Source organism: Protopterus annectens, chromosome 5.part1 (genome assembly GCF_019279795.1).
Source record: "Protopterus annectens isolate FY-2018-M chromosome 5.part1, PAN1.0, whole genome shotgun sequence".
Taxonomy (NCBI): domain Eukaryota; kingdom Metazoa; phylum Chordata; order Ceratodontiformes; family Protopteridae; genus Protopterus; species Protopterus annectens.
The window spans coordinates 449,200,250-449,216,221 of NC_056736.1; the positions used below are offsets into that span (position 1 = coordinate 449,200,250).

A 15,972-nucleotide genomic window follows, 5' to 3' on the forward strand; every position below is an offset into this window, starting at 1 on the left:
TGAGTCAGTCACCAGAGCTGTGGATGAAGGTAAGGTGGTTCATACAGCCTACCTTGATCTGGCCAAGGCCTTTGATACCATTCCCCACTCAAGAATCATAGAAAAACTTACTAAGCTAGGCATCAACCCCTGTATCACTAGGTGGGTTGCAAACTGGCTCACAGGTAGAGCCCACAGTGTGAAAGTAGCTGACTTTTAAGTAAGACTGCCGACCAGTCACAAGTGGAGTCCCACAGGGTTTGGTCCTGGGTCCTCTCCTGTTTGATATCTACTTCTCTGAAGTCCAGTCCAACACGAAGGGACTCTGGCTGACAAAGTTTTCAGATGATTGCAAGTTGGGAGCTATTAACTCCACAAGTGATGCTGACATCCTACAGAAAGGCCTCAATAAGACCAACGACTGGTGTCAGAACCATGGCCTTAAGCTCAATGCCAAAAAATGTCTTCATCCCCTTTGGGAAAAACCCGGTTCCCTTGAATTACCACATTGATGGTAGTCCACTGTACACAGAAGGCGTTATAAGAGATCTGGGAGTACAGGTTGACAGCAGCCTCTCTCTTGACCACCACGTTGCCACTGAGGTCAAAAAGTCCTATGTGGCACATCTCATTACTTAGGGTTTTGCATCCAGGAAGAAAGAGGTCATTGTCTCCCTCTACTCTTACCTCATTAGACCAATCATCGAGTACAACGCCCTATTTGGCATGTACCTCACTAGACACCTGCAATAACTGGAGAGGCCGCAAAAGTACCTCACAAGGAGGATCCTAGGCCTTAAACACTTGTCCTATATGGACAGACTCAAAAAACTCCAACTATTCTCTGTCTATCGCCTACTTATAGGCGATCTCTGCTTGACTTACAAAGCCATGTCTTACCCAGCTCTGTTAGAAATGCTACATCTAAAGAAATCCCAGTCCCTCTGCACTACACGCTTCAGAGACCTCAACCTCATTATCGCAATCAACAGAACATGCTGGAGGGGACAGGTTCATAACCTAGAGACTGCCCATGCTATGGAATAGACTTTCCATACAGGTCAAGCAGAGCACCTCACTGGCCCTCCAAGAGAAATCTTGAGTGGACGGGAAATAGAAAATTCACCCTGGGGATCATTCCAGTGGCTCTACTCTACAGAGGCACTAGGAACTGAGGTTGGGTGGCATGAAGCCAGGGTAATCCTATGAGCTAGGCTTGTAAAGACTCCAGGGCCATTAGCCTAGTACACACCTATGAACCTATAGACTACCCTTTTTTTCCCCAAAGTTTTCAAATAAAAGGGAATACACATTGCATTTACTTGATGTTAATGGGCCACTTATGTTTTATCTACATAGAACTAAAGACTTCAGGAAATCTGGCCAGTTATTCCTTGCATTATCCAAAGCTAAACTAGGGTGTGTTATTTTTAAGGTAAATATCTCAAGATGACACTTACTGTCATTTGTTTATGGCAGATTGGGCTATCAATAACCCAAAACATGACAGCTCATTTGACAAGGCAGTGGCAACTTCCAGAGTTTCTCAACATAATTTCCTAGTTGAGATTTGTGCCACTACATGGTGTACCATACATACTTTTGTGTCCCACTGTAAGCTGGACATACAGTCCAGGTCTGGTTCTTCCTTTGACTCTGAGGTTCTCAGGAACATCTTCCCTTAATGCCCTCAGACAGTTAGTAGCTAGTGAATGTCCCAGCTGTTGAATCAGATGAAAATGGCCAACATCGGATATGAAAGTTTATGTACTCACCATAACGATAGATCCATGTTGTCCTTTTTTCGTCTGGTTCAAACCCCACCCCCTTTCCAGATTGTCACCTGCTGTACCTTGAAGAATGGGTGGTATTCCAAAAGTCTTTCTAGTAAAAACCTCAATAGGTTGGTTCCCTTTGTCCTTCACATGGGACCCCTTTCCATTTTATTGAACATATTCTTAGTGAGGTTCTCAATACTGGAAGTATATTCTTTTGTTACGCAAACTCTATCTGAAGTATTTTGAAGGTGGAAGGGGAATTATGGGTAGTGGAGGAATTAGAGCCATGGATAAAGCTGCCAAGAAAATAGGACAACACGAATCTATCATTGTGGTGAGTACTTAACTTTCATTTTGCCTTTATTCTGTTCATGTTGTAATGTTTACTTAATTTTCATAGATGGTAAAATGCTTACTTTTTGTTTTATTACCCAGAGAAGAAATACAAAAATAAGCTTACACATTTTAATTTATAGATGTAGTGAAGCACTGGAAACTCGTTTGGACTCTGTGTGAAGCTATTTGGGGTCATCTGAAAGAATTAGAAGGTGGTCTTGTGGAGCCTTCTGAATATATTCAACAGCTGGAGCGCAGGAAAGCATTTTCTGCCTGGTTGTCACAGACTGCAGAAGACAAAATTGAAAAGGAAGTGTTTGAGTCAAAACAAAACAACCATATTGAAGCAGTGTTCAGCTACTTAACAGGCCAACAGATCAGTGAAGCCTGCAGCTTACTGCAGCAGTCAGGTACTGATTTTTTTTTTTTTTTTTTCTCATTTATTTTAACACCAAGAAAAATGATTATCCTTAACCCTAGCAGTCCATACTGTGACTTATAGAATGCACTGATCTGATGTCAATCTTCACTTAATCCTTGACTGTGGGTGTGGTTCTGTATATCATAACCGACTCTGCCGTTATTATAGCTTGCACCCTCCAAAACTCTCGAGCTAAGCTTTACCCATAATGCATGTCACAGGACTACCTCAGATCTTGTTTGCCATTTTCAGTGCAAGACGCATCTATCAAAACAGTTCTCGAGCAAGATCATTTTTCATTGTTGTAAGTAAACATTTTTCTTTTAATCACCTTTTTAGTGACTTCTTTCTCCTTCTCTTATACCCAGCTCCTCTATTACTGCTTTTGTTTCTTAATGATAGTGGTGTTTTTCATGTACATACCATCATTGGTATTTTTTTCTCTTACTGTTAAGGTAGTTTTTGTACCATCAGTTTGTACCTTTATTTCTTTCCTTTCCTTCTTTAGTGTTAGGTAATCTTTCGTACCATTGTTGGTACGGGTTTTCCTTTTTAAAAAAAAAAATCTAAACTTTAGACTGTAATGTTTTAATTTCTTTTCCGCCATCCTTTCTGCTTGTGTATTTTTTGTAATGGCTGAGAAAAACAAGAGAACTTCAGGTTTCAAAAGATGCCAAAAAGTCTGAGCATAAACTACCCAATTCAGACACACTCCTTATGTGTGTGTACTGTTTGTGCCTGGTGCATCTGTCATGGCTTCAGTCACCAGACCCTTATTGAGAGGAAAAACAAGGTTATCCTAAAAGGTCTTATTAAAACTGCTTTCGACGAGGCCATATCTGGTTCTCCATATCTAGTTCTCCAAAATCAAAAACTGACGTTAGCTCTCCATCTTCCTCATCTAAACATGGACATTCAGTGAAGAGGAGCATCTCGATGCCAACAGTATCTTCGACATAGTTATCAAAAATGCCTAAGTCTTCCCCGGTTCCTACAATTTAATCTAAACCGACTGGGGAAAAGACTTCATGTTCGGTGCTGTTGCTGCCTACCTCTCCACCAGCAGCTTCGGCACACGCTAATACTATTTTGGAGTAGACAGAAACCAAAAGCATTCCTCTTTTAAAGACAGACCTCATACTAGGTTATTCTCCCTTTTTATACCATTTTGTCTCTACCCTGGGACAGCGGGCGCTGAAGCCTCAGGATCTGATCATAGTGGTCATGTCCTCTTCAGATACCTCTCAGGCCCATCCCACCGAAGAGGTACCTCTGAAGAGGAAGTGCAAGAGGAATCACTTATACTCCCCTAAAGAGTCTTTCAGTGAAGATACAGATTTTGATGAAGGGGAAGGTTCCCCAAGGTCACCCCTGGAAGCTGTGTCCTTCGGAGACATTGTAGAGATTCTGAAACAGAGGGGTGGCTGGACTTCTTCAGCTTTCATCATAGGGTTCTGTATATCTAGTGGCTTTCCATGCCCAACCGTCTACCTCCTGGATCTCTCCGCCTGCTGACAAAATTATTAAATTGATTGCACAGCGGGCTTGGAAGATACCGGATTCTATCGAGCCAGTCCCAGAGAGACCAGACTGTATCTTGTCAGCTCTACAGGAGCAGCAGCATTGGGCGAAAGGAATACAAGTAGATGCCATGGTGGTACCAACAACCACCAAAAAGGAACTTGCTGATGAAAGTCCCAGTATCCATCCTCCTAACAAGTCTAGGACTATGGATAGATTCGGGAAGCACACATACACTTCTTTGACTTTCGCACCAAGGTCCTTGAATTACATGGCACATTTCACGAGATTTCAATGAGATCTGATAAAAGAACTATCAGATACTCTGAAAGGAGCATTAGCTGAAAGGGTTGGAGAAAAAGTAACTTCAGCTTGCAACCCTAGATTCTGTTTGCAACTCATTTTTGAGGCTTATTGCGCACGCAGCCGAGGGGATGACAAGGGCACCAGGTTCGGGAGTAGTTATTAGGAGACATGCCTGGATGTGCTTATGTGAATGTGCAGAGCCATTTAAGTTGTCTTTCTTCAGTGCTCTATTTGAGGGAACATCCATTTTTGTCCCCAAAGTTAGACACCCGGGCCAGATGTGAGAAAAATGGAAAGACCTTTTCTAACATGGGTGTACACTTTTCCACTCCTTAGCAGTCTTACTCCAGGAACTAGAGAAGTGGGAAGCTGCTGTTCAGAAAGTCCCAAGGGCCTTCCCAGGACTCGCATGGCAGTGGCTTCCTCCGGGACAGAGGGGGGAGTAACAATGGAAGACGCCATGCATGAGGTAGAGGTGGCCTGCAAAATCAGGGTTCCAAGAATTCTTATCCTGATAACTCTTAATCAGCGCTCCTGAAAGGAGGCCCGATTGCCATCTTCTGGAGGCAGTCAGAGGACGGTTATCCCTGCACCTACCTACCTGCCTGGTTCAAGATAACTTGCAATTGGGTGCAGAGGTTACAATATCCCTTTCTCGGACAAAGCCAGAAAATTGAAGGCTATTCCAGATGTTCCACCCAGTCACAGGGATGCAGCTGTCTTAGAAACTCAAAAACTGCTTAACAAAAGATTCCTCCAAGCACTCGCACCAGACCAGATAGGATCTGGAGTTTACTCAAGATTCTTTTTAGTGCCAAAAAAAACAGGGGATTGGAGACTGATTTTGGATCTCAGTCAGTTGAACAAATCAGTTCAACAAACCATATTCCGGATGGTCAGGGATCAGTCTATACTTCTGTTCTTGGAAAATGGCGATTGGATGTGCTTAGTAGATTTTCCGGATGCATATTATATAAAAATGGACCAGCGATCCAGAAGATTCCTGTGCTTCTGGCTGGGAGCTAGTCATAATCAGTTCACAGCCCTGCCCTTTGGTCTCACCACAGCCCCTAGGCTGTTCACCAAATGCATGGCAGTGGTAGCAGCTCACTTCAGACTGCAAGGATTCCATGGGTTCCCATGCCTAGATAACTGGCTCCTCACTGCTTCCAACAGGCATCTACTCTTAGAGGCAACAGCCTACATTATTCAAACTTGTTCCTCATTGGGAATTCACTATAAACTACTTAAAATCTCACCTAGGGACAACACAACAATTGGAATTCATAAGAACGATGGTAAACAAACACCGGCATCATGTCTCTTCCCCCTGAAAGACTTCAGAGAATAAGATCGCAAGTAAGTCAAATTATTCACAGGAAAAAGGTGACTGCAAGGCTGTTGCTTACAAACTCTAGGATAAACGTCTGCCTCCATCACTTTATTTCCCCGTGCCAGATATCACATGTGGATTCTTCAGTGGCTCTTGGCCTCCCAGTAGTAGTTACTGAATCAGCCAATGTTCCATCTGGTATTAATCACTAACTTGTGCAAGAGAGACCTGAGTTGGTCACTTCACTCCAACAAAATTTTGTCAGGCAGATCCTTTGTCCCTCTTCAACCCCAAGCCATAGTGACCATGGATGCATTCCAGATAGGGCAGGGGGACATTATCTGGGAAAGACAGTCCAAGGCACTTAGTCCCAGCTGATGCCAGTTATCACATCAGTGTTCTAGAGATGAGGGCAGTACTCTTAGCATTGTAGGCATTTCAAGATTCCCTCCTCTTGGGAATGATTGTGATTCAAATGGACAATCTGTCAGTAGTCTGGTACATCAACAAGCAAGGGGGGAAACCAGATGTTAGTCTCTTTTGAGAAGTACTCCGAGAATGGAAATAAGCAATTTCATCTGACTGCTTTCTAATTGCAGTGCATATTCTGGGGAGCTCCAATGTGATTGTGGACAAATTGAGCAGGACCATCTTAAAGCCGCACGAGTGGTCTCTCAATCCATTGGAGGCAGAAAACATTCCACCACTGGGGCCAACCCTGCTGCGATCTCTCTGCATCCACCCTGAACAACAAGTGCAGCAACTACTTTGCCCCAATTCCACCTCCGGGGGAGTCGCCATGAGATGTTCTACTTCATGATTGCCCCCCCCCCCCCAAGTCTCTTCTATGCCTTTCCCCTGATCCCTGTCATGTCCCAGTTTCTAAAGAAAGCCAGCAAGTCAAAAAACAAAACAATTCTTCTTGCCCATTCTGGCCTCATGTGATGTGATGTCCCTTCCTTTAGCCTCATCTAATTCGGAAACCTTGGGCAATGGACCCAGATCCAGACCGTTTGTCCCATCCAGACTAGTTCTTTCAAATCTTCAAAATCTGAAGCTCACTGTGGCTTGTCCTTGTTCCAGTGATTGCCAGGCATTCTACTGTCACTTCCCCATTTCAAAGAATTGATGTTCGTGTTTCACTGTTGCAGTCATTACACTTGGGTTATCCTGCTGGCAGGCTACCCGCAGTCGGCCTGAATTCCAAAGTCTAGGTCTGGTGTCGGTTGCTGTCGCCTCTTCCCTGACGTCAGTGCGCCAGGGTTGTAAAAGATGCAGCAGACACCATTTCCTTCAGTCTTTCTTGCCGCGTGGTGCCCGAAGCAAAAGCAGTTCACAAGTGCCGGTCGGCCGACTCCTGAGATTTTCACAGACAAATTTCAGATCCGAAGTCTTCATTAAAGCTAAGTACCCCGTTGGGGAAACTTTTTTCTTGCTCCAGATCGATGTCAGAAAGTTAACAATTGTATTTCTTGTGGGAAGCAAATACCTCATAAGGATTTTCATTCTTAATGTATTCCTTGCCTAGGCCCTGATCATAACGTTGCTAGCTTTCGGTTTTGTGCTAGATTCAACAAACGCAGTATTAAGTGTCTGTTTGATTTTGCTTATCATTACTTTGGCCGAAAATTCAATTATATAATGCCGTCGGAACAGCCAACGACTGGAGTTTCTAAAAAAACGCAAGGAAAAAGAGGAGGACAGGCATCCGAGATCCAAAACCGGCGACGAGGCTTCTGCTAAGCCAGTCGCCGGTTCTCAGTGAGGCGCTTTCGCAGCCCCTGATGCCCGCTACCTCAGAGCCACAGGCAGCTGACTACTCCCACGTGGAGCCAGCTAGGCCTCTGGATACTCAAGGTATTGGACACTCGGAAATCATTCCCACAGATGAGTCCAGAGCCACTGAGCAGGCATCGGCTTCTGAGCGTGTTTTCAGACCTACACAGCTTTAGGTAAAGCCTACTTCAGCTTCAAAAGCAAAGACTAAAGCAGCTTTAAAGACAAAGAAACAAGTACAGCATTCTCCAGAGCAGACTTCCATGCCTAAGAAACAGATGCTCAAAATGGCCAAAAACCTTATTACCTTGATCAGGGGTTCCCATCCCCCCCTGACAAGAGGCCTAGGCAAAAGACAAACTATGACTCTTCAGATCAGGTTTCCATTTCCTCTGACTCCTCTTCTGTACAGGCATACTCTTCCTCCGTATGAGGGTTCCAATGCTGAAGAATCCATTCCTTCAGCCTCTCCTCCTGAGGATTATTCTTTTGGGGAAACCTTGCATACCATGAGGGAGCACTTCCACTGGGAGAGTCAAGATTACTCAGAGTCAAAGAAAAGGCTTAGAGATTTTCTTTTACTTCCTCAGCACAGGCCTCTTGCTATTCCCCCTGTGCTAGACATTGTAGATGATTTATTTTCAGAGTTCGGCCTTTCTCCAGACTCCTTACCTCCAGCTCCTGTTAAACCAGACAGATACTACAGGGTTCCAGATTCACATAAATTTCTTTATAAAAACCCTGCTGCTGACCCAGAAACTATTTCTCAGGGTCCCAAGGGGGTTAAGGCCGCTACTGCAAAAAACGCTATCCCTTCTGACAGGGATTCAAGGACACTAGACAGATGGAGGAAAAAGGTTTACACTTCTGCTATTTTGGCTGTGAGGGCTTTAAAATGTCCATTTCATATGATTAAATATCAGCAATACTTAATGTCACTGTTAAAACAGAAAATGTTGGCTAATTCTGATTGTGCAGAAAATAAGGAAATGCAGGATTTATTGCATGCAACTGAACAAGTGGGAAAGCATACATTTCAATGTGGTTTTGATTCTCTGGAGGCCTCATGCAGGGCCACAGTTACGGGTTCTGTCATTAGGAGACATGCTTGGTTAAAGGAACAAAATCTGCCTGATCATGTTAAAGCAAAATTATTAGATGCTCCATTACAGCATGATACTTTATTTGGTGTTAAAGCAGAGGTGGTTTTGAAGAAAATGGAGGACAAAGCAAAATCTATGCAAACAGTAAAGGATTTCTTACAGGTTTTGCCACTAAGATTTAGCAGGAATTGGCCTACAAAGAATTGGTTCTTTCCAGTGTCGGACAGGCCACAAAGAGGCAGATACAGACGTCCCAGAGGCAGATCCCAGCCCCAGGGCTCATACAGGCCTAAACTGTGGGGCGCTTCTACCTCCAAAAGTGGAGAAGACAAAGCACAGCCATACAGGAAGCAGTCCCAATGACTTGCCTCTACCAGCACCAAGCACTTTTCTTGCAGCCCCCTTAGGGGGAAAACTAGCACTTTTCTCTCAAAATTGGCATATGATCACCCAGGACAAATGGGTATTGAATATAGTGTCCCAGGGCTACAAGTTCCACTTTCACACCCTGCCAAAGGCAAAAAGTATGCCAAACCTGCCGCACAATAAATGGACAGAGGCACAAAAACAAGTTTCGTCCCTTATGAACATGAGGGCCATTCAGCAAGTACCACAGCAAGAGCAGGGACAAGGATTTTACTCAAGACTTTTCTTGGTACCCAGAAAGGACAAAACCTGGAGACCAATACTGGACCTGTCTATTCTAAACACATTTCTGGACATTCCAAAATTCAAAATACTAACTCTGCAGCAGCTTCTGGACCTGTCTATTCTAAACACATTTCTGGACATTCCAAAATTCAAAATACTAACTCTGCAGCAGCTTCTGCCCATGCTAGGCAAGAAGGCTTGGCTTGTAATTTGGACCTAAAAGAGGCATACCTGCATATCCCAATCAGACAATCTTGCAGAAGATACCACAGATTCATAGCTGGCTCGTTGCACTACCAGTTCTCTTCACTGCCCTTTGGCTTATCCACTGCGCCGGTCTTCACAAAATGCCTGGCACCAGTAATTGCATTTTACAGACAGAGGAATTCAAATGTATCCTTAGTTGGACGACTGCCTTATACAAGCAGAGAACAAGGACACTCTACTAAAGCATCTGGTGTTTGTAAAAAGATTATTAATTTGCCTAGGGTACACAGTAAACGAAAAGAAATACAAACTAGTACCCTCTCAAGAGAGAATATTCCTGGGTGCAAGCTTAAATACAACTGCCCAGATGGCTTATCTCACGCCAGACAAAGGCAACTAACTTCTTACTTCAAAATGTTGGCAACAAAGACCCAGTTATCTGCAAGAAAAATTCTGCAGGCTTTGGGCTTCATGGCATCCTGCATTCTGCTAATTCCATATGCCAGACTGCATATGAGGAAACTTCATTGGTACCTAAAAAGTGTCTGGACTCAACATTGTGACAGCCTGGAAGTGTTCGTTACCCTCATTCCTTGCCTGCAACAGGAGTTTCGATGGTGGGCACATGCCTGTCACCTCAACAAGGAACAGCCATTCACTCTACCCACAGCCAGGCAGTCAATAACAACAGATGCATTGGATTATGCCTGGGGAGTCACACATGGCAGGACAAATGGATTCAGGGCACATGGTCCACAAGCCAATTGCATCTACATATCAATCAAAAAGAGATGCTAGCTGTTCAAAAAGCCCTGACAGCTTTCAAGGATCTATTCCATCCAAGACAACTACTGATAAGGACGGACAATACTACAGTCATGTGGTACATAAACAAGCAGGGAGGCACACATTTCTTCCCCCTCTGCAGACCAGCCATAACTTTGTGGGACACAGCATTGACTTATCAAGTACACCTGCAAGCACAATTCCTGCCAGGAAAGAACAATACTCTGGCAGATGAACTTAGCAGAAACCTCACAGATCCCCATGAGTGGAAACTGGATCCACAAGTCTTCAGCATGATAACAAAGGAATGGGGATGCCCAGACATAGATCTATTTGCCTCCCCTCACAACTGCCAACTACAGAAATTCTGCACAAGGACTTATCACAAGCAAGCGTGGAAAGTGGATGCTCTGTCATTCAGCTGGAAAAGTCTAACAGTATATGCCTTTCCTCCTCTGCCTCTCCTCCCCAAGGAGCTCCTAAAGGTCAGACAAGAGAAACCAATAATGATTCTGATTGCCCCAGACTGGCCACGCCAGCACTGGCACCCAATCCTAAAAAGTTTGTCTCAAGGCCCAGCCTGGACATTGCCTCTAATTCCTCACTTACTGATGCAGCGAAACAATCAGATTCTGCACAGCCATCTCAGGACCCTAAATCTGGCAGCATGGCGGATAATGTAGCCATTCAAAACACAACTCTCTCTAAAGCAGTGATGGATGTTATTTTGGAGGCCAGGAGGCCCAGTACCAGAAAATCTTATGCAGAAAAATGGAAAAGATTCTGTGCTTGGAACCAAGCACAAGGAATTGTCACATCTGTGCCAAATATCCCTCAGATTTTACAATACCTAACTGAGATGCTGTACAAAGGCCTATCCTTTTCATCAATTAAAATTCATGCCTCTGCCATTTCAGCTCATTACAATATGGAACCTCCTATTTTTCCCATCCTTTGCTAAGGCAGTACCTCAGAGGGGCCAAAAACATAAGACCTCCAAGGAGAGCCCCAGTACCTGCATGGGAACTCAATTATGTCTTGGAAAAACTCACACTGCTGCCCTTTGAGCCAGCCAATACAGCTGATATAAAGTTTTTATGTTGGAAAACAGTTCTGCTCCTAGCAATAACCTCTGCAAGACGAGTTTCAGAGATACAGGCACTCATGGCTGTGGAACCTTTCATCATTTTCCATCCAGACAGGGTTTCCTCTAAGGACGAACCCGACATTTATGCCTAAGGTAGTGTCCAGTGTGGCCCTTAACCAAACCATTCATTTGCCTACCTTTTATCCAAACCCACAGAATAAGGGTGAGAGACTTCTGCATTCTTTGGACATACACAGACAACTACGTTTCTACTTGGACAGAACTAAAGCTTTCAGAAAAACTGAGCAGCTCTTCGTGGCATATGCTGCAGGTTCTCAATGAAAGCCCATCTCAAAGCAGACAATTTCAAAATGGATACGCCACTGCATTCGTTTCTGCTACTCACAACATGGCAAATCAGTGCTCAAGGGAATTAAGCCTCACTCTACCAGGGCAGCAGCCACTTCAGCAGCCTTTCTCAGAGGAGTACCAACCAAAGACATTTTAGAGGCTGCAACGTGGAGTTCAGTGCACATTTTTACAAAGCACTATCATTTACTGATCTACTCTAAATCCAGATCAGGCTTCGCCACTGCAGTTCTGCAGGGCCTTATAGCCTCTCTTAATCCTATTTAGGCCCAGCCACCCAACCTCCGCTTTGGGATTCAGCCCAAGAGTAATGACTGCAACAGTGAAACACGAACATAGTACAGTTGTGTACCTACCATAAATGTAGATGTTCGAGTGTATTCACTGTTGCAGTCCAGGTTACCCCCCCCACCATCCCCCTTTTCTTTGCTGGGACTTACCTATTCTTTTTTATCTTATACAACCTATGTGGTGTATTTGCTTGTAGATGAAGGAAATGTTTATTTTACTGCATGCATAATTATTGGCATAATTTTTTAGCCTACCATTTTGGGGGCACCTGACATCTGGGGCAAGAAAAACTGAAGAAAATGGCGTCAGTTGCATCTTTTATACACCTGGCGCACTGACGTCAGGGAAGAGGCAACGGCAACCGACACCGGACCAAGACTTTGGAATTCAGGCCGACTGCAGGTAGCCTGCCAGCGGGATAGCCCAAGAGTAATGACTGCAACAGTGAATACACTCTAACATCTACATTTATGATAGGTACACAACTGTACTTATCCTCTGATACAGATACTGGAGCACTGGGCAGATGGGGGGGAAAAAAGTTTACACCTCTGCTACTTTAGCTGTAAGGGCTTTAAACTGCCAGTTTCGCATGCTTAAATATCAACAATACCGAATGTCTTTGTTAAAACAGAAAATGCTTACAAGCTCTGAATGTCCTGAAAATAAGGAAATGCAGGATTTATTGCATGCAGCTGAACAAGTGGGAAAGCATACTTTGCAATGCGGTTTTGATTCATTAGAGGCTTCTTGCAGAGCCGCAGTTACAGGTTCTGTCATTCGAACGCATGCTTGATTAAAAGAACAGTTTTTACCTGATCATGTTAAAGCAAAATTATTGGATGCTCCATTACAGCATGATACTTTGTTTGGTGTTAAGGCAGAAGAGGTGGTAAAGAAAATGGAGGATAAAGCAAAATCAATGCAGACAGTAAAGGATTTCTTACAGGTTCAGCCACCCATATTTAGCAGGAACTGGCCTTCTAAAAATCTGTCCTTTCCAGTGTCAGACAGGCCACAAAGAGGCAGATCTCAGCCCCAAGGCTCATACAGACCTAAACAATGAGGTGTTTCAGCCCCCAAAGGCGGGGAAGACAAATCACAACCTTATAGGAAACAGTCCCAATGACTTCCCTCTACCAATGCCAAGCACTTACCTTTTGGCAGCACCCGTAGGGGGAAAACTAGCACTTTTCTCACAAAATTGGTTGATGATCACCCAGGACAAATGGGTACTGAATATTGTTTCTCAGGGTTACAGGTTCCACTTTCACACCCTACCAAGGCCAAAAGGTATGCCAGACCTGCCACACAATCAATGGGCAGAGGCACAAAAACAAATTTCTGCTCTCATGGACATGAGGGCTAAAAGTACCACAGCAAGAGCAGAGGCAAGGATTTTACTCAAGACTTTTCTTGGTACCCAGAAAGGACAAAGCCTGGAGAACAATACTGGACCTGTCTACTCTAAATACTTTCCTGGACATTCCAAAATTCAAAATGTTGACACTGCAGCAACTTCTACCCATGCTGGGCAAGAAGGCTTGGCTAGTTACTTTGGACCTCAGAGGCATACCTGCATGTCCCAATCAGACAGTCTTGCAGAAGATACCTCAGATTCATAGCTTACTCAATACATTACCAATTCTCTGCACTGCCCTTTGGCTTATCTACTGCACCCAGGGTCTTCACAAAATGCCTGGCACCAGTAATTGCATTTTGCAGACAAAAAGGAGTTCAAATATATCCCTACCTTGGACGACTTCCTTATTCAAGCAGAGAGCAAGGACATTCTACTAAAGCATCTGGCGTTTGTAAAAAGATTACTAATTTGCCTAGGGTACACAGTAAACGAAAAGAAATCAAAACTTGTGCCCTCTCAAGAGATAACATTCCTGGGTGCAAGCTTGAATACAACTGCCCAGATGGCTTATCTCACGCCAGACAAACAAAGGCAACTAACTCATTACTTTCAAATGATGGCAACAAAGACCCAGCTACCTGCAAGAAAAATTCTGCAGGCTTTGGGCTTCATGGCATCCTGCTAATTCCATATGCAAGACTGCATATGAGGAAGCTACAATGGTATTTAAAAAGTGTTTGGACTCAACATTGCCACAGCCTAGAAACAGTAACAACTCTCGTTCCCTGCCTGCAACAAGAGTTTCGATGGTGGGCACTGGCCTGTCACCACAACAAGGGAGAGCCTTTCACTTTACCCACAGCCAGGCAGACACTAACAACAGATGCATCAGATTATGCCTGGGGGGCACACATGGGAAAATGTATTCAGGGCACGTGGCCCGCAGACCAAATGCATCTTCATATCGATCAAAAAGAGATGCTAGCTGTACAGAATGCCCTGACAGCCTTCAAGGATCTACTACATCCAGGACAACTATTGCTAAAGACTGACAGTACTACAGTCATGTGGTACATAAACAAGCAAGGAGGCACACATTCCTACTCCATCTGCAGGCAAGCCATGACTTTGTGGAACACAGCACTGACCTATCAAGTACATCTGCATGCACAATTCCTGCAAGGAAAGAAAAATACTCTGGCAGACAAACTAAGCAGAAACTTCATGGACCGTCACGAGTGGAAACTAGATCCACAAATCTTCAGCATGATAACAAGGAAATGGGGATGCCCAGACATAGATCTATTTGCCCCCCCTCACAACTGCCAAATACAGAGATTCTGCACAAGGACTTATCACTCACAAGCATGGAAGGTGGATGCTCTATCATTCAGCTGGAAAACCCTCCACCACTGCCTCTCCTCCCCAAGGTACTCCTAAAAGTCAGACAAGAGAAACTAAAAATTATTCTGATTGCCCCAGACTGGCCACGCCAGCACTGGTACCCAATCCTAAAGAGCTTGTCTCAAGGCCCAGCCTGGACTTTACCTCAAATTCCTCATCATCTGACCCAACAACACAATCAGTTCCTGCACAGCCAACTCAGAACCTTAAATCTGGCTGCATGGCGAATAATATAACCACTCAGAACACACCTCTCTCTAAAGCAGTTATGGATGTCATTTTGGAAGCCAGGAGTCCCAGCACCAGGAAATCTTATGCAGAAAAATGGAAGAGATTCTGTGCTTGGAACCAGGCACAAGGACTTGAACCGCTTGTTCCAAATATTCCTCAGATTTTACAATACCTAACTGAGATGCTGGACAAAGGCCTATCCTTCTCATCAATTAAGATTCATACCTCTGCCATATCAGCTCATTACAATACAGAACCTCCTATTTTCTCACGTCCACTGCTAAGACGGTACCTCAGAGGGGGAAAAAACATAAGACCCCCTAAGGAGAGCACAGATGCCTACTTGGGACCTCAGCTTCGTCTTGGAAAAGCTCACACTGCCTCCTTTTGAGCCAGCCAATACAGCTGAGATAAAATTCTTATCATGGAAAACTGCTCTACTCCTAGCAATAACTTCAGCAAGAAGAGTCTCAGAGTTACAGGCATTAATGGCAGTGGAACCTTTTATCATTTTTCATCCGGACAGGGTTTCTCTAAGGACAAACCCAACATTTATGCCAAAGGTAGTATCCAGTATGGCCCTTAACCAAACCATTCATTTGCCAACTTTTTATCCAAATCCCCAGAATAAATGGGAGAGACTTCTGCACTCTTTGGACATACACAGGCAGCTACGCTTCTACTTGGACAAAACAAAAGCTTTCAGAAAAACTGATCAACTTTTTGTGGCATATGCTGCAGGATCACAAGGAAAGGCTATTTCAAAATGGATAGGACACTGCATTTGTTTCTGCTATGCACAGCATGGCAAATCAGTGCCTAAGAATATTAGGCCACATTCTACCAGGGCAGCAGCCACATCAGCAGCCTTTCTCAGAGGCGTACCAACCAAGGAAATTTTGGATCCTGCAACTTGGAGTTCAGTGCACACTTTTACCAAGCAGTATCCCTTACCTCTTTACATTAAATCCAGTTCAGACTTTGCCACTGCAGTTCTGCAGGGCCTCATAGCCACTCCTAATCCTGTTTA

General features: G+C 44.2%; 1 protein-coding gene across 1 annotated transcript in view; it reads left to right on the forward strand.

Annotated features, from left to right (window-relative positions):
* Positions 1 to 15,972, forward strand: part of NUP98 (nucleoporin 98 and 96 precursor) — a 1,998,548-nt gene that overhangs the window by 1,783,370 nt on the left and 199,206 nt on the right. Inside the window, exon 20 of the mRNA XM_044072823.1 lies at positions 2,234 to 2,503. Coding sequence (XP_043928758.1) covers positions 2,234 to 2,503 — 270 coding nt within the window. The remainder of the gene's footprint in view (positions 1 to 2,233; positions 2,504 to 15,972) is intronic.